We start from the raw sequence: 18,492 nt of genomic DNA on the forward strand, positions 1-18,492 counted from the left end.
CCCAGGTGTTCTCACTGTAGCCACGCCATTGAACTAGATACTCCATGCGGCCCCTCCGTTTCCGTTCATCGACGACCGCGTCTACAATATAACGCGTGTTGCCGTCCAGATCCGTTATTGGTGGCGGAGGCGGCTGTTGCCGTCCTGGTATAGAGTTCTCCTCATACCGCCTCAGAGCTGACACATTAAACACCGGATGACAACGCATATTGGCAGGAAGTAGCAACCGGAAGGCATTGGCACCAACCTTCTCAGTTACAGGAAATGGACCATACCATTTGGAACGCAGCTTAGGGGACGGCTGATTCCGCGCCTCGGGAGTAATGAGGAAATCCCTATAGACCAGAACACGGTCACCAACCTTTATAGTACTGGGGGCACGAGTGTTGTCCGCATACAAGGCCTGCCGCGCCTGAGCCGCTACAATAGCATCCTTAGCAACGCGTAACGCATCCTGTTGCTCCTTCACCCAATCAGAGTGTCCGACTCCCATACGATCACCCAGCAAATCCGCTGGGGCTCGGGGGTGAAACCCAAAATTCAAATAAAATGGGGTATGCGATGTAGAGGAATGGTGGGCACTATTGATGGAGAACTCGCAAAGAGGCAATAGCTTATCCCAATTGTCATGCTTATGGTTAATGAATGCACGGAGGATGTCTTCAACCAGCCTATTCACCCTCTCCGTTAATCCATCTGTTTGGGGATGGTTTGCCGTGCTGAAACAAAGCTTGGTTCCCAGAAGTTGAAACACCTCCCTAAAAAAGGCAGCAGTGAACCGAGGATCTCTATCTGAGACAATGGATGAACTCAAACCATGCAACCGAAAAACGTTAGCTATGTACAATTCAGCACTGCCCTTGGCATCAATGGATGTGGTAGTCGGTACCAAATGAACGCATTTAGTCAGGCGGTCCACAAAGGTATAAATAGCATCATGTCCAGCAGCTGTCCTAGGAAGACCCGTAATAAAATCCATGGCGATATCCTCCCACGGGCCTTTGGGTATTGGTAATGACTGCAGCAGGCCCGTGCGCAGCCTCCCCGGTTTAGTTCGCTGGCAAATATCGCAAGACTTCACGAAACGTTTGACATCGAGTCCCATTTTCGGCCAATAGAAAAATTTTGCCAAGCGTGAATACGTGCGGTCACGCCCTGGGTGACCTGCCGTCACGCAGTCATGGTTCTCCTGTACCAATTTCAGCCGTAGGGTACACCTCGGTATGCATAAACGGTTGCTAGGAGACGCCTTCAAGTAGAGGAACCCGGAGTCGTTGTCGATGAAGTACTGACTGTGCACATTGTCACTGTCGGGGCGCTTCATTCGTTCCATAACTACACTCAGCTCAGGGTCCACGGCATAACTGTCCAGTATCATGTTGGCTATATCGTCATTGACCTCCAAGGTATATTCTATAGCGTTTAGTCGAGCTTCAGGCGGAACCACATGATCTTCGTCCCTTAAGTCCGGGCGGCGTGACAACGGATCCGCCACATTCTCCTTGCCAGGTTTATGGTGAATAGTGTAATCAAAGTCCGCAAGAAATTCAACCCAACGGGACTCCCTTTTCGTGAGATTTGATTTTGTCAGTAAGTAGACTGCTGCTCGGTTGTCTGTGAAAACGTCAAAGTGTTCAAACAAATAAATGCGCCACATCCGGAGGGCGGACACAACTGCTAACGTTTCTCGTTCCGACGCTGTGTAGTTCCGCTCCGCCGAGGAAAGCTTTCGACTGCCGTACGCCACTGGCAACCAACAACCAGGTTCCCCCTCCTGCGAGAGCACCCCCGCGATTGCAAAATCGCTAGCATCAGTTTCAACTCGGAAAGGTTTTGATACGTCTGGAAGTCTCAAAATAGGGGGATTTAGCAGTGCCCTTCGCAACTCCTCGAATGCTGCCTGGGCCTCACCAGTCCATGAGAACCTGGTGTATTTACCCGTTAGCTCCTCCAAGGGCTTGGAAATATATGAATAGTGTCTAATAAAGCGACGGAAGTAATTGGTAAACCCGAGAAATTGTCTCACGTCTTTCACCGTACATGGGGTGGGCCAATCACGAACTGCAGCCAACTTCTCCGGATCAGGGCTAATCGAGGAACCGGTCAAACGGTGACCCAAGAATAGAATTTCTTCCACCGCAAACTCGCATTTCGGTAACTTGCAGAATAGTTGGTTAGCGCGGAGGGTAGTCAGAACGGTTCGAATGTGCTCAACGTGCTCTTCCAGGGTTTTGCTAAAAATCAGAATGTCATCCAGGAACACTACCACGAATTGGCGCAAGTACGGCTGCAGAATGGAGTTCATCAGTGATTGGAAGGTTGCCGGGGCATTAGTCAGACCAAACCCCATGACCCTGAACTGGTAGTGGCCAAACGGGGTGTTAATTGCCGTTTTCGGCACATCCTCCTGTTGTATCCTGATTTGGTTGTATCCTGCGCGAAGATCAAGCTTCGAGAAATATGCACTGCCCTGCACTGTGTCGAATAGGTCCTCAATGTTAGGGAGGCAGGCCTTATTCTTAATTGTTATTCTATTAAGTTCCCTCCAGTCACACACCATGCGAAGAGATCCATCTGATTTCTTCACAAAGAACACAGGAGCCCCATAGGGCGACTTACTCGGCTCTAAGAAGCCTCTCCGGAGCAGCTCCTCAATCTGCTTCTGGAGCTCGTCTAGCTCCGGCTTCGGAAGGCGGTATGCCGGTCGTGATGGTGGCGCTGTCCCTTCCGCCACCTTTATTTCATGGTCGACCGTTCGCTCTGGCGGTAGTTGGTCAGGGAGCTCGTCCGGAAATAGGTCGTCGAACTCACGTAGCAGAGCGTTCAGCTCACTTCCGAAGTGAGTTCCTTCCTTGTCACGGATAGGTGGTGGATCTTGGCCCGGCGCATCATCCTCCATAGAGACCCAGGCTATATACGCTTCGTCTCCTGAACGAATAGCGGCATTCGCTTGTGCTGCAGAGATGAAGTGGGATTCTGCGAACTAGGCGTCCTCGCCAGCTTCGTGGCCTCGAGCCACGAAGGTGTCCTCCTGGATCTGCACCTTTTTACTCCGGAAGTCGATCGTTGGGTTGTGGCGAGACAGCCACGGCATTCCCAAGATGGCGTCGTAGCGCGCCAGTGGCAGCACGGTGAAGGTCTGGGTTTCGCTGAAGTCAGCTACCACCACTTTTACTGGCCCGGCAGTTTCCAAAGGCTGTGTACGAGACGAGCCATCTGCTAATGTGACCTTCAGCTCCTTGGTCGCCGTGTCAGTCTTCAGGTTATGTCTCCTGACGAACTCCGACGACAAAAAATCGTGGGTAGAGCCAGAGTCTATTAGCATGGTAGCCTTCCTCCCATTCACCTTCCCAGTGACACATAGCAGATCGTGCTCTGCGCTCATCGCCACGCTGCTGATGTGCGCCTTAGGCGTAGCTTCAGAACTCTCCACTGCAGGATCACTTGCGCTGTCTCCTTCCTCAACACTCAGGCCCTCGAACCTATTGAACACAATGAGTGGTGTGGGTGCCTGAGTATCCACCGCCAGTGAGCGCACTCCCTTCTTCACTGGCTGGAAGCGTTTGGGGAATTCACGATGACTGGACAGTTTCTGGCAATATGTCCAGGCTTCCTGCATGAGTAACATATGGGCTCACTCGTACGGTTAGATTGCTGCTGCTGACGTCCCCATGGACTGACAGGTTGCCTCAGTGTACTGGCCTGAGCGTGAGGTGCCGGACCCGGGTGCCTCGACCGACGAATGCCTGTGCCTGTGGTGGTCTGTTCCCTCCATACTCCTGATGCCTGCATGGCTGCCATGCGTGCGGCACGAATGGCCTGGCCTAGTGTTGTCGGGTGCTCCCGAAGAGCCGAGTGACCGATTGCTGCATGCAGGCCCCTCACGAACAGCACCGCCTTCGAATGGTCATTCAGGTCGTTCACCTGAAGGCAGAGGTTAGTGAATTCCTGTACGTATGCGTCCAGGCTGCCGCGCTGCACCAGTCCAAACAGCTTGAGGCGCGCTTCCTCCTGTTCATGGACTGGGCCATACACGTCGCCGAGTGACTGTTTTAGCGTCGGCCAGTCGTGGATGCAGGCGCCGGAATCCAATACCGACATCAGCCAAAGCCTGGCGTTGCCTTGTAGGTAGCTGGCAGCGAATCGCACCTGCTCCTGGTCGTCGTTGACGCGCTGTGACACCATGGCGAGCTCGATAGCGAAGACCCACTCCCTGAAGTCCGCAGGGTTGCCCGAAAACACCGGAGGCCTATTGACTGTCCCATCAAATTTCCTGTCGAGCAGTCGTTGGTCCGTGGGCCGTTGAGGTCCTTGAGGTATATCCGTCGTTGCGGCAGTTTGTACCCGTCGACGCGCTCCGTCCTTGTAGCGGTCATACCGAGCTAACAGAAGGGTGGCCACGCATACCAGCAAACAAAAAATCTCGACAACCATCCTTTGCTACCAGTGTAACCGTCCAACCAGAGCGATCCAGGATCAAGAGTCGAACGACTTTATTATACCATCAACGGGGTTATATGGGACAGAAGTGTAATCCAAGGTGAACATGCAACACAGGTGTGATGTAACACAACGTAAGTGGGAACGTGTAGTAGGATGCACAGTGTGAGTGTGTGAATCTGTTACAGTCTCTCAATGGATTTGAGTGACATTTTCGCCACACACTCCTGTCACTATGGTGGCCCTCTGGGCATGATTTAAAAGTTCTTGCGCCTCATTGACAGGCTTTCCAGGCCGGAAAAATAGTGCCACGGTGTGCGAGCCACCCAGGAGCCAAAAAAATGCATTTACAATGTTTTCACATTTTCTTGCTCATTCTGTCCGTGTGCGGGATCGAAACCTAAAAAATGTCCAGAAGCAGCCATGCATGGTGGGATAGGGCCCCTCAACGTGGCCGTGGAATCTGTCACAACGGCAAGAGTGGGTATTCTCTCACAGACTCCCACAGACCCAAGTCAATTTTTGAATTTTTGTTAGGTTTAGCACGTGCTACGAGGTCGTACCTTTGATACAACATCCAGTGCTGGGACCTCCACAGCAAGCCATTTCCACAGCGCTGCACACCAAATCCAGGATACCCTCAAGAATCGGCAAAGACTACTACTCACGTTCCACTACTGCCTAGTACTGAATCCTACCTGACTTCTTGACACGACTCAAACTTGCCAACGTCACTAAATCAACGTCAACTACAATAATCAAGCCACATGTGTTGTATTTCTCGCCGGCCGAGCGCAGCGAGATAGGTGAGAAATAGTGTCTCGCGAAATATTTTCAGTTGCAAATATGGCATCTTGTGAGTTCTTCATTGTCGCTTCTTTTCCTTACTTCTTCAGTCAGTTTTGAGTCTCACCAGTGTCCCTGCCCTTCCACCCTTCATTTCTGTGCATATTCTCATTGCTTTTTATCACTTTTTGCGTGATGTGCTTGCCATGCCTACATGATGCCTAATTGCCATTGGGGATATACACCCGGTTTTTTCCCTCACAACTGCGTCCATCGAAGCGAGGGTTTTTTCCCGGCTGGCTCGGTCCAGAATAATAAAATCTGACGGTCCCAAGTAGTCCCGCATCATGGCCGATTTCTGCTATCCACTGGCACGGCTATTCTATCTGAGACACTCTGTTCTCAGTCCTTGCTTCCATACCTCACTCGTTATCCGGTTCACATCTGGCTGCGGCCAACTACCCTTCATTTTGTGTAGTGTTGCTATTGCTGTCTATGTCTCTGTGTGTGCCAGTATATGTGGAGCGAGAACTGCAACGTCATGAGGGTGCTGGCAAAAGTCCTGCCTTTACATGGCTACAAAATGTGTTTTTTTTACTTGGAGCAAAATTCTGCACACTTTTGGGTGTTTCCATGACACGACAAGTTGCGCACGGTCTGCTCCCATTCAAATTCAGTGCACGACTCAAACTTGCCAAAGTCACTAAAACAACGTCAACTACAATAATCAAGCCACACACATGTATCTGAGAAGTCACGAGGGTGCTGGCTAAAGTCCTGCTGCATGGCGGCGGGCTTCGCCCGCCCCTGTGCAGCCCAACACGTGGTTAAAAACATGATGATTTGTACTTTTTTGGACTTGGAGCAAAATTCTGCACACTTTCGCGTGTTTCCATGATACGATAGGTTGCGCATGGCCTGCACACATTCAAATACAGTGCTGCCAACAAATGACAGCGTGCAACAAAAGATCTGTCCTTACAAAGGCACATTTTCGGCCATAACTCTTGAACAGCTGCTTAGATCGAGACAACATTTTCAGAGGTTTTGCAGCTGTTCATGATCTTTCAACTGATGTAGCACTCGATATGAATTTACATATTCGATTTTTCAGGGATTTTACGACCAGGCTGCCCCTTAAGCACAAATTTATACGTTCAAACACCGTATTATAATCACTAATGGCCAGAAACAAACAGAATACCCACCTAAAACAGTGGGTACCTTAGTTTCTTGATAGAAAATACAATTCACGAGAAAGGTGTTTGCTCCCCATACAGGCGCTCGAGCTTTCCGGCCGACTTGACTTTAAACTTAAACTCAAGATTCCCACCCAGAGCACGTGGGTAGTCAATCGAGCCTTCGACTCGCCAAACCTGCAAAAAGCACCACTCCAATCCCTGCTCAATACACAGGGTTTCGGGGAATTCAACCCCTATCAACTGAGCTTGTGTAGGCTCAGAGGTGTGTGCTTTCTTGCAGGTTTGCCAAGTCGAAGGTTTGATGGACTTCCTGTGTGCTCTGGATGGCCGTGGTGAGATAGTCAAGTATCAGGTTTTAAGTCGGATTTTGAAAAGTGAGGCACGCGTTTTTCGGGCTCTCCTTTTTTCCCCTTTTTTGCAGCCCAGCCGGCATCAGGCCGGACTGGAAGTAGACTAGATCAGTGATTAGAAATAGCAGATAGAATTAGAGTAGTGTCGGAAACTTGCCATGCCCGGAGCTACCACGAGAACTAACTCTCGTGTATCAGCCTTGACTGAATCTGAGACGAAAATGTTGGGCTCCCTGCCTAGTATCGAGTCGGATGTATCGGCAGTGCTAAAAAGTCTGGCCGCACTTGTCTCCGAGGCCGCCGATCGCGAGGATCGCCTGAACAATAGGTTCGATGAGCTATCCAGACAAGTATCTGAGCTGAAGGAGGAGGTAGCTTCTCTCAAAGAATCCGCCATTGCCGCGGCGAAAGCTCCTCAGTCATGCCAGCCAGGACGTACTACGAACCCTGACCGTACCCGTACTGACCCCGCACAGCCTGCAGGCAGTGTAGCATGAGTGCGAGTACGAGCAGATCTACCAGCTACAGCAGCGCGCTGAACCAAGGTCCAGCATCCGATGCGCCCCGTACTGAATTTGAAAATGATGCTCGCCCAGCAGCCAGCCCTGGCCACAATGTGCACAGCGTGAGCGAGAGTGACGCGGATGACGGTTTTCAGCAGCCACGGAGACGAAAGCGCAACAAGAGCACAAAGGTGTTGCAGCCCATCTCCGACGATGCATGGAAACTAATTGCAGATGAGCCCCACAGAGCGAAGAGAGCTGTCGTATATGTTGGTAACCTCAGCAGGGAGACAACTGAAGACCGGTTACGCGAATTTGTTGATTTGCGTAGCAGGGCCGTCAACTCCGACACACCAGTAGTGCTCCACACCTGTAGCATGCATGTCAATGCTAGCGGCTGCATGTCTGCAAGAGCGTTTGTGGATGCCAGCTCCCTGCATATCCTGCTGGCTGCCAACTTCTGGCCAAGGCCACTTTATTGCAGGAGGTGGACCTTCCACACATCCGACACTCATAAGACAGTACCAGGGTCAGCTCAGCCTGGCTGCCCACCAACTGACACGCCAGAGACATCCCCATCCCTGCCCAATCCACTGCAAAGCGCAGGTAGCAACAAAAGCAGCAGTGCAGATACTGTAAGCAAGCAACAATGAAAATCCTCCTTACAAATGCTGGTGGAATCATGTCCAAATTTGGAGAGTTTCAACACGCGCTTGTATCCTCCAAAGCTGATATCGCTGTTGTTACTGAAACCAAGATCACCGCAGAGAAATTCTCCCTTCACGAGTCAGCCATCCCAGGGTACTCCGGCCCACTCCGGCGTGACAGGACTGAACATGGTGGTGGCATAGCAATCTGGATACACAGCCCATTGGCGTACCATCATCTAGATCAGTACGACTCATCTGTTCACGAAGTAACTTGGCTCACAGTGCAGTCTGCCCATCATGGTAAGATAGTGCTGGGTGCTGTATACAGGCCAGGATCCGCCTCAGACACTGATATCTCAACACTTGAGCACCTCGATGGCATCCTGGATAGCGTCAGAAAACACGGCACCCACACCATGCTGGTCGGAGACTTCAATGTCCACAACAGGGCTTGGCTCGGCAGCTCTAAGACCACCCGTGCAGGGGAGTACATGGAGGAACTAAGCGCTGCCCACAGCCTCATGCAGCATGTCCAAGAACCAACCCGAGGTCTCAACACCCTGGACTTAGTGCTCTCTGACTTCACTGGTACTGTGACCACCGGTATCTCGCCGCCGATAGGAAGGTCAGACCATTGTGTTGTCCACGCTGTGCTCGCTCAAGCCCCGCTAGAAAATGAGCCCAGCACACGGAGGCGTGTGTGGCGATATGGCCAAGCCGACTGGAACAGACTGCGTGCCCACTACCGTCGCATTGCCTGGGCAGCTGAGTTTCCGGAGGACCCAGAGGAAGCATGCAGCCTTGTTACTAGGCACATCGTGTCTGGGATGCTGCAGTTTATTCCCCACAAGATGCTGGAAACAAGGCCGTCCGATCCGAGCTGGTGGACACCAGAATGCACTGAGGCTCAACGTGCCAAAGAGAAAGCGTGGAAGGCCTGGCGTCACCAGGGGCCCAGCGAATGCCTGAAGCAGTCGTTCATGACAACTGTCACTCAATCTATTACAACCCAACATCGTGCACAACAAGCTGAAGAGCAGACAGTCCGAGAGCGTCTCACAAGTGGTTCCATGAGAGACAAGGACTGGTGGAGGAATGTCAAGCGCGCCGCCGGTCTGGGTAGGACTACAGACGTGCCAACACTCACTGATGCTGACGGGCACGAGCACAGTACATCGAAAGCCAAGAGCGAGTGCCTTGCTAGATTCTTTGCTGAAAAATGTAGCCTTGGGAATAATGACATCGACAATGCTGAGTTACCAGCAACACCCCGCACTACCACTCCGGGCCTGCAGCGCATCCGCTTCCGCGTCTCTGAAGTCCAACAGTGCCTGAAGCGTCTCAACACATCTAAATCCACTGGTCCAGATGAGATCCCAGGACGAGTACTCAAGGAGTGTGCAGCTGAACTAGCACATCCGCTGGCTAGATTGTTTCGCCTGTGTTTTGCAAATGGAGTCCAGCCCCAATCATGGAAAATTGCCCGTGTCGTTCCAGTGCACAAGAAAGGACCCAAATCCATGATGAAGAACTACCGGCCTATATCTCTCCTGACGATCATCTCTAAGATCATGGAAGGTATCATCAATCGGCAGCTTGTGAACCACCTGGAAACCCATCAACTCTTCTCCTCGTCCCAGTTTGGCTTCCGACGTGGACTGGGCACAAGTGACCTACTGACGGCTCTCCAGCATTCCTGGGCCACTACCCTGGCTGGCGGCGGTCTTGTGCATGCCCTGGCAGTTGATATTGCCGGGGCATTCGACAAGGTTTCCCACCCAGGTGTCCTTGCGAAGGCACAGCAATGTGGCATCCACGGCCAACTCCTGGCTTGGCTAAGGTCGTATCTCCATGACCGAAAACTGACTGTAGTTGTTGGCGGTCAGTCCTCCCCACTGTTCCCGATCAAGGCTGGAGTGCCCCAGGGTAGCCTCCTAGGTCCCACTCTTTTCCTGTTATATGTAAACGATGCAGAACAGTGTTTAGCCCCAGGCTCCAGTCTAGCTGTCTATGCGGACGATACAACACTCTATGCCCTAATCAGAAACCCAGATACCATCGCTGCTGCTTGCAATAGCCTCCAAGCATCTATTGACCGCCTGCAGACTTGGGGTGCCCAATGGAAGATAAAGTTCGAGCCATCAAAATCTCAGGCAATACTCCTTGACCGCCACAGACCATCCCTGGATGTCCCACAGCTCACATTTGATGGCATGCAGGTGCCTGAGAGCCCTCAGCTCAAGCTGCTAGGAGTGTTATTTGACAGTACTCTCTCCTTCCGGGCCCACATCCGTTCCCTTGCCGTTAGAGCCAACCAGCGACTCGGCCTGCTCCGAAAGGCATCTCGGATCCTGGACAGTGCAGGGCGCCTAACTGTGTACAAAGGATTTGTACGGCCTATAATGGAGTACGCCCCTCTCGTCTGGGCAAGTGCGGCACATTGTCACCTCCATCAGCTGGACCTGGTCCAGCGTCGAGCCATGAAGGTTATTGGCCCCTCATTGCTCCCCAGCCTGGCAATCCGAAGGCATGTTTACGGGCTGTGCTACCTGTATAAGCTGCAATGTATACCAGGTCCAGCTCTGCTTACCAACATGGTACCTCCCCAAGCAAGAGTTAACGCTGCACCCCGGACGCGCCGGCAACGCCAGTCCCTCGGTGGCCACTCTTTCCAACTCGCAACTCCTCTGCCAGCCTCCAGTCCAGAGTTCATCCGCCGCTCCTTCCCATACTTTGTCCTGGAGAGCTGGAACACACTGCCTGCCCCAATCCTCGCCGAACGCCCAACTCTCAAGAAATTGCCCACATTCAAGACCAAGGCCTACCATCACCTCCGCCAGACCAATTGGCTATGGGCCACTGAAGTCCACCAGCACTGAGAATAACCGGTTGTCTCTATTATTATCATTTTCTGTCTCTCTCTCTCACTCTTCCTCTCCTGGGAAGCTCCTCATGCTCATTCTCCCTTTCTCTGTCCATTTCCCCTTCCTGATGCGTAGACCAACTGTTGAACCCGAGACCACTAGGTCGGGGGAGGTTGACCTACCTCATCGGCACGCATGCCACGCTCCTCTGTGTTGTCAAAGTTCGCTTGTCCACTTTTGTCTACCTCCCCTTTTATGTTGCTGGCCAGTGCTTTGTAGTAAAAAAAAAAAAAAAAAAAAAAAAGGGCAAGGCGGCGGCGCAAGCTCCGTTGTGGAGAGCAAATACCATTCACAAAAAAATAATCGCCTAAGTCGCTACCGCCATCATATATAATCTAATTCAAAACAATGGTTTGCTGTCGTGTAATTTAGTTGCATTGTCCATATGCAGTCGCATACCTATAATTCAACCAGAGGGACATTTATTAAACGGGACATAAATTGGGGACAATTATTTAAAACCCATTCGAGGTGCTAACGACGTATCCAATAACAAACGATGCGATTAATTGGGGACAATTTAAAACCCCTTCGGCGTATCCAATAACAACGCACCTGTCAGGTTTTGACACAATTCGGCGAGCTTTCCATTCACCCTGTTGTAGACCAGATCTGCGGTGTCGACGATAACTGCAATGTTCAATGTGTTATCGCTCCCGTCGCCTCCACTCTTTGCAGTGTCGCGGCAGGCATCTTTGGCTCCTTGTGGGATACCTTTGCCCGGTGTCCATTTTGTCAAACTGACCTGCTGCACTCCGCTGATGTGAGGGATGCACGTGTCCTGGAACCGGAAGATCTGAATAGTTGGAGAACACAATACAATTTAACTCCTTTCATGGAATACGTCCTACAACATAGTCTCAACAGTACAGTTTTTTGGCTCCTACGAATGCGGCCAGGGCCGGTGAAGCCAGATATTTAGAATACTAACCATCGGGAACCAACTTTTCTGATCATTAACAATACAGGTCTGCCAAATGAACAAGTCTCGACTTCTTGAGTGTGATAGGGCCTAGCAACGTCCCCTCCCTCGCCCTGGTTCCCTTCTTCCCCTGCAGGCATATTTTCCCCGTGCATGCGGAAGCGGGCATCTTCATCTCAGAATTTGAACGAAGCCGGACTATGCCTGAGGGAAAGAGTTGATATACAAATAATGCAGTACATTGAATGATCCTATGTCTTGGACTGAGAAGCAAATTACTTGTAGTTAAGATTGCTGAATTTCGTCACTAGTGCTGATGGGTTGATGCACATCTGTCTCCCTATCTCACTCACTAGTTCCCTCTCACACACTCGCTCATGCTCCTTATCTCTCTCTCTCTATCTCACTCTCGTTCTCTCTCCCTCTCTCTCTCTCCCTCTCTCTCTCTCTCTCTCTCTCTCTCTCTCTCTCTCTCTCTCTCTCTCTCTCGCTCTCTCGCTCTCTCTGTCTCTCTCTCTCTCTCTCTGTCTCTCTCACTCTTTCTCTCTCTCTCTTTCTCTCTCTCACTCTCCCTAACTCTTTAACTCTCTCTCTCTCTCTCTCTTTCTGTCCGTCGGATTGTCTGTATGTCTTTATGTCTGTCTCCCTCAATCTCTCTCTATAATAATTATTGTAATCTCTGTCTCTCTCTTTCTCTCACCCTCTCTCTCTTTCTCTCACTCTCTCTTTCTCCCACTCTCTCTCTCTTTCTTTTGTATCTGTCTTTCTCTCTTGCTCCATGTCGGGGCGATAGAAAATGGAAAGGCTAGTTTTATTCAAATCCCACCAACCTGCAACTGAAATTCTTTGTTCTCCTCTCTCTCCTTGATGTACATGTAGTGCAGGTGAATCCTTTGCATGCACATTTCCTCCGGATTCCAGGCTCTTGTTCCGATGGTTATCCTGCAACGACTTTTGCCCGGCGCGACTGTGCTTTGGCCCGAAATATTGAAGTCGAGAGACCACGGGGAGGCAATGACCTTCGGCAACGGCTCACGATCAAACTGATTTCCCACATGGCAGCCTAACATTACGCGCGCCACTTCCCGCCCCTGAGCAGCCGATGCCTTCGTCCATATGCTCAGAAGCAGTTCTTGCTCGCCGTCTTGTTTGCCTTCACCAAGCTGGATTCCAGCCTTGTCAAATGTAACTGTAGACCTCAGGGACACGGTATGGATTTTAGTTTTCTCGTCCTTGCAAACGATACACACCAACCTTCCTGTATGGAACATTGTGGAGAAAAGCAAAAAAGCAAAAAAAGAAAACCAGGCTTGGAGGAAATGAATGTGAAGAGCGGAGGAAACAATAATGCACGTGCTATTACAGGCTCAGCCTCACTTCACACATCCAACTTGCTTGTAACTGGAATCTCCTGTCTAGATTAATTTGTCTCCGACCCTTAATAAATCGGTAACCTTCCGCGACAGCGCGTCCATGCACTTCAGCGCGACCGCCTTAGCGAGAGGCATTTCAGCACGGTGCCATTTCAGCGCCGTGTCTTGACAGCGCCAATGATTTCAGCGTGAAATTTTAAAGCGCAGGACATATCAGCGCCAATTTCTTCAGTGCAGATTTTTTCCACGGGAGGCACTTCAGCGCCGTACATGTTGATGCACGTACGGGCACCAATTAGTGACTTTTAGTGACTATCAATGACTATTGACAACTTGTACGGAGTATTACCACTGCCATGTACACCAGTCGCCCTATAAAAGGCACAGTATTTTCGGAGAAAGGCCATTATTTTCCTGAATTTTTCTATGCAAGCTAACTCTCAAAAATGGAATTGAACCGATTTGAGACAGCCAAGGGCAAGCCGGCATTCTGCCAAGGTGGTTACACTTATCGCCTTGATAAGCGTGCCAGTGCCGCTGACGGTGAACGATACTATTAGGAAATCACTAATTTTGACTTTCTTTCGAATGTTGGTCGACTTCTTCATTTCTAATCTACGGATTCTCTTGTCATATCGCTATATGCCTACTAAATAATTTCAATAAACTATGTGAAAACAAGTTTGTCAAAGAATCACCAAATCACCAAATCCCGCTAGCCAGAGTGCAGGCAAGACCACTAATTCCGTGCGAACGATAATGCGTACGATACTGCGCATTATAGTACGCGCGAAAATGCTTCGCGCTGACATATATGCGCTGAAATGCCTCACGCTGTAGTGGACGCGCTGTCGCGGGATGGAATCAATAAATCCTATTATTGTCGGATTGCAAGAATGTTCAGCCTTCCGGAAAAGCCTTTGTGGTATGATTTCACCTCAGACAATATCTTGTACATTGGCAGTACACAAGGGTGCAGCCATCTGTAACCGAGGTATGTATGTACTATAGGACAGATCGTCTGAGTTTCAGGCAACTCTGGAAGTTTACATGTGCTCGTTCGTTCTTGAGGAAGGGGGGGGGGATTGGTGATTCTGAGGAGCTTTATCCAAAACCTTCTAGTGGTCGCCGTGGAAGTCAGCATGCTCTAAGAACTCACATACAGAATTCACAAGTGGTAATACTGGCGCACGTCGTGTAAGCCCCAGTACCTTTTGAAAGTTCTTTCAACGCGTTGTACACTGGCTGGAGGGTGTTGGACTGCTGAGATGAAGCGAGAGATATCGCCAGGCGATTGCTGTCGTCAATTAGAAGAATCGATGTGACTCTTTCCTTTTCGGTCACCGTTAGAGATTGGATCTCACTTGCGACATCATTGATTCTCTGTACGCTGTAGATGCCCTCTATTGGCTCTCTCCATTCTAGAGGAATACCATGATGCTTTGCGATGTACTCAGTGACGATCCTGATGTTCTCCAATGCCTAGAACAGAGTATATAATGAAGAGTATATCAGATAATGTAATGCTGCTTACAATCACACAAAAAATAAAATCCATTCTTCTGAACTACGGGTTGCACAAATTCAAACAATAATTAAACAATGATACTAAGATGTTACTGACAGGGCACACTGGCTCTAGATCGTTTTGTGTACCAGGTTACTGAAGCACAGTAAAACCTGGTTTAAGCGACCACCCCACGGTGCAAGCAAAAGCTGTCCTTAAAGCCAGGGGTCTTTAGAACCAGGTTCCACAGTGTCTGTGTAGAACTATCGGTGGATGGAAAAACGGTCGTTAAGAGCAGGTGGTAGCTGAACCCAGAGGTCGCTTACATCAGGTTTTCCTGTATAGTACTGGTCATGCAGTTATCCCAATGGGGGAATGTGTCACAATACCCCATATCAGATCCTAGCCTAGGTGCTGTTCTCATCCAGTGCATGTGTATGGAAGTAATGATATGGCAGTCGATGACAACGGCATAAACTCACACCTGCGTTCAGATTGGTAATGCAAATGCACTTTTCATTCTGACAATCGCAAGATTTTCATCCGGCTCACTATAGATCTGAGTGACCACGAAATGCACCCAAGCAAAAATTCATTCAACGGGTTATCAACAAAAGTAACAACGCACAGCCGTGGGTTGGCGAGTTGCCTGGAGTACACCGAACTCTGGTATGAGACTTTGGTAAGAGGAGGGCTGGAACTGAGGCTCAGGTCTGGGGTACGTCCGTTACTTACCTCCTTTCCATTGACTCCCTTCATGGATTCGCATAAATTAACTGGTAGGCACAACACCTTTTCGAACCCTTCCATATCCAACCTATGTGGAACAAAAACCGGACAAAATAATTTTTTCGCATGATGCTCTTGTTCAATGCTTCAATCGATATACATGTACATAAAGATAAGCGCAGTGCGGACACATGTGTACGGTTATACCATGGTAAGTTACTGCGAGGGTAAATCACAGAGTGCTTCCACAACAAACATAGTGTGTTCGTGCAGCTTTTTAAACAAACTCTGCCATGCATATTCCGACCAAACACTTCTCCTTTGTAGATATACCTTTCTAAGATTTTTCACCCTCGGCTACCAGCTACCAGCCATTCTCAGAGAAAACAGTGAAAACTGAGTGCAAACTAGACGTGTTCTGTACATACATTGTAAACATTTAGGAAACCTCACTTCTCAACTCCAAAAGCGGTCTCTTTACTGCGACTAAAATTAAAATTGAGATTCACATTACACCAAATTTTCCGGTTTGGCCCATCATAAGGGTACATTGTAAACGGTGAATTGTGATAGAACAGTGACAGGAGGTACATATTTTGTCAACTAAGGTGTATGTGTGGGTATAGTCATACAATAATGTGAATGGTTGGAGTATCTGGTGCGTGAAGTTAGGACAAAATAGTTAGAGATAGTGTGAGGTGCTATCCCAAGTATAGTGATGTAGAACGTTCAATCTCTACTCGGTTTCCTCGAGCATATGGAGGGGTTAAATATAATATACATATACTTGTGAAGCAATTGTCATATTATGTTTGGGGGACAGCAAAATTGAATACAATCATCAGTGAATCATGTTTTAGTTTAGTGAGTACGGTAGAACAGACCACCGACAATACGGCACATTTTATAATATTGCCAATTCATTTATCTGGTTTGGGGGACAGGCGCAAACGGGAAAGGTCTGACGAGAAAATTGACTGTCACCACCAGGATTCGAAACAGGGACCTTACGATTCAACTTCTTATTATCAATACTTATGGCTATAATACCTCACTCCGCCACGTAACAATTACTCTACTGACTAAAAGGTACAATAATACATATGCTGTGTGACAGTGAAGGTCTATCGCCACACTAAATCAGTGTCTACCGGTACTAGTATTTGAGATAACTGATCCCATTGTACGCTTGTAGCACTTCCACTGATCCCAGTGTACGCCTGTAGCACTTCAAACAATCTGCAATGTAACACCTGGTAGACTTCCACAGTGTGAAATTTATACAAAAGAGAAGGACCAATCTGAGCCCATACAGTGTGAAATACTAGTACTACTTTACGGAATAGGTGCAACTACCGGCATGGCGTAATGAATTTATCATTCGCGGAGAAAACATAATTGATTTTGTGTTTGTCAGTATGAACAGAGTACGAAGGGAAGGAAGTGCTTCTAGATTCTGACCAGCAATGTGTAACTTGCCTTGCGTGGAGATTCGCCTTTACAATCAGCAGTGTTTCGTATCCACGGAGCGGGTTGTTCTTATCGTCCGACTTGCTGCGTAGAGCCACGATCACTGGAACACGGAATGGCCGCTGCGCTAGATCGCGTTTGCTTCACAGAATATCACCGTAAAGAGTCATTCTTTGCGCCTTCAGCTGACCGGTGTTGGCCTAAACTGCACGTACCGCACTACCAGAAACTTTATGATCTTGAATGGGAATGTTCATGTCGAAGCAAAGGAAAGCCTAATCTTCCCTTACGCGTAGAATAATGGAGACGTTCACTTTAGGATGTTGACAGTTTCACGGAAAACAGTGCTTCGTGCTGCATTTCCTGCTTCGTGCTGCATTTCCTGCTTCGTGCTGCATGTGCGCCAGCGCTGGACTGTAGCTCATACTCTCCGCTGTGCCGAGTTTCTATCAAAATGCACCGTCCTGGTTAACCGTATGCAGGTATGAAGTAACGTTCGTTGCATGCAGAACGTGGATGGTGGTGGCTGTTCATGTCAGTACGGCTCAGGGAGAAAGTCCACAGCGGCGACCGGATGATAGTGATTCAGGCATTGCGCGTTCCACTCGAACTGGTTTTTTTCACTATCAAACTCTACTACCTAGTTCGCTGTTTGACAGCACATGTCACTTGACGAGCCAGAACAGAGACTCCAGCCTAGAGCACAACTCATAAAAATAGGGCTGCAACTGCATTTTTTTACTGTCAAACCCGACTACAGTTTGCTGCTTGACAGCACGTGTCACTTGACGAGCCAGAACAGAGACTCCAGCCTAGAGCACAACTCATAAAAATAGGGCTGCAACTGCTTTTTTTTACTGTCAAACCCGACTACCTAGTTTCCTATTGACAGCACGTGTCACTTGACGAGCCAGATCCGAATCTCCAGCCTACAGCACAACTCATAAAAATAGGGCTGCAACTGCTTTTTTTTACTGTCAAACCCGACTACCTAGTTTGCTGCGTGACAGCACGTGTCACTTGACGAGCCAGAACCGAAGCTCCAGCCTACAGCACAACTCATAAAAATAGGGCTGCAACTGCTTTTTTTACTGTCAAACCCGACTACCTAGTTTGCTGCTTGAGAGCACATGTCACTTGACGAGCCAGAACCGAAGCTCCAGCCTACAGCACAACTCATAAAAATAGGGCTGCAACTGCTTTTTTTACTGTCAAACCCGACTACCTAGTTTGCTGCTTGAGAGCACATGTCACTTGACGAGCCAGAACCGAAGCACCAGCGTACAGCACAACATAATGGTACACGGGAGCCAGTACAATCGTCATGTTCATGTACAGTGAAACCTCGTTAAAAAGAACACCGATAAGACAAACTTTCGCTTTAGAAGAACTAATGTTCATAGCTCTATTGGAAAAATCACTGTGTATTCATTGGGTATAAAATATGGATAAGAAGAACTCCCGTTATTACGAACAAATACCATCGGTCCCCTGGTGTTCGTCCTAAAAAGGTTTGACTGTACTTCTTTTTTTTAAGTACATGCACTAGTAAGCACTAGACACCAGTTTCAGAAGGCAGCAGCTGAATACTAAGTATCGAATACACATACCGGATTATCTCTAATTATAAGCACGG

The 18,492-nt window shown here is 49.1% G+C and overlaps 1 protein-coding gene across 2 annotated transcripts in view; it reads right to left on the reverse strand.

Moving 5' to 3' along the window:
• Positions 1-17,334, reverse strand: part of LOC135811999 (uncharacterized) — a 113,994-nt gene extending 96,660 nt beyond the window's left edge. The window contains exons 1-5 of one of the 2 annotated variants that reach the window (XM_065325288.1): positions 16,866-17,334; positions 15,393-15,474; positions 14,362-14,632; positions 12,608-13,035; positions 11,411-11,651 (exon numbers count right to left, since the gene is read on the reverse strand). In XM_065325288.1, the coding sequence (XP_065181360.1) occupies positions 11,411-11,651; positions 12,608-13,035; positions 14,362-14,632; positions 15,393-15,467 (1,015 nt within the window). In that variant the 5' untranslated portion in view covers positions 15,468-15,474; positions 16,866-17,334. The remainder of the gene's footprint in view (positions 1-11,410; positions 11,652-12,607; positions 13,036-14,361; positions 14,633-15,392; positions 15,475-16,865) is intronic. The other variant, XM_065325287.1, reaches the window with a different exon arrangement.
• Positions 17,335-18,492: the final 1,158 nt, after the last annotated feature.

This window comes from Sycon ciliatum, chromosome 3 (genome assembly GCF_964019385.1).
Source record: "Sycon ciliatum chromosome 3, ocSycCili1.1, whole genome shotgun sequence".
In the NCBI taxonomy this organism is placed as follows: domain Eukaryota; kingdom Metazoa; phylum Porifera; class Calcarea; order Leucosolenida; family Sycettidae; genus Sycon; species Sycon ciliatum.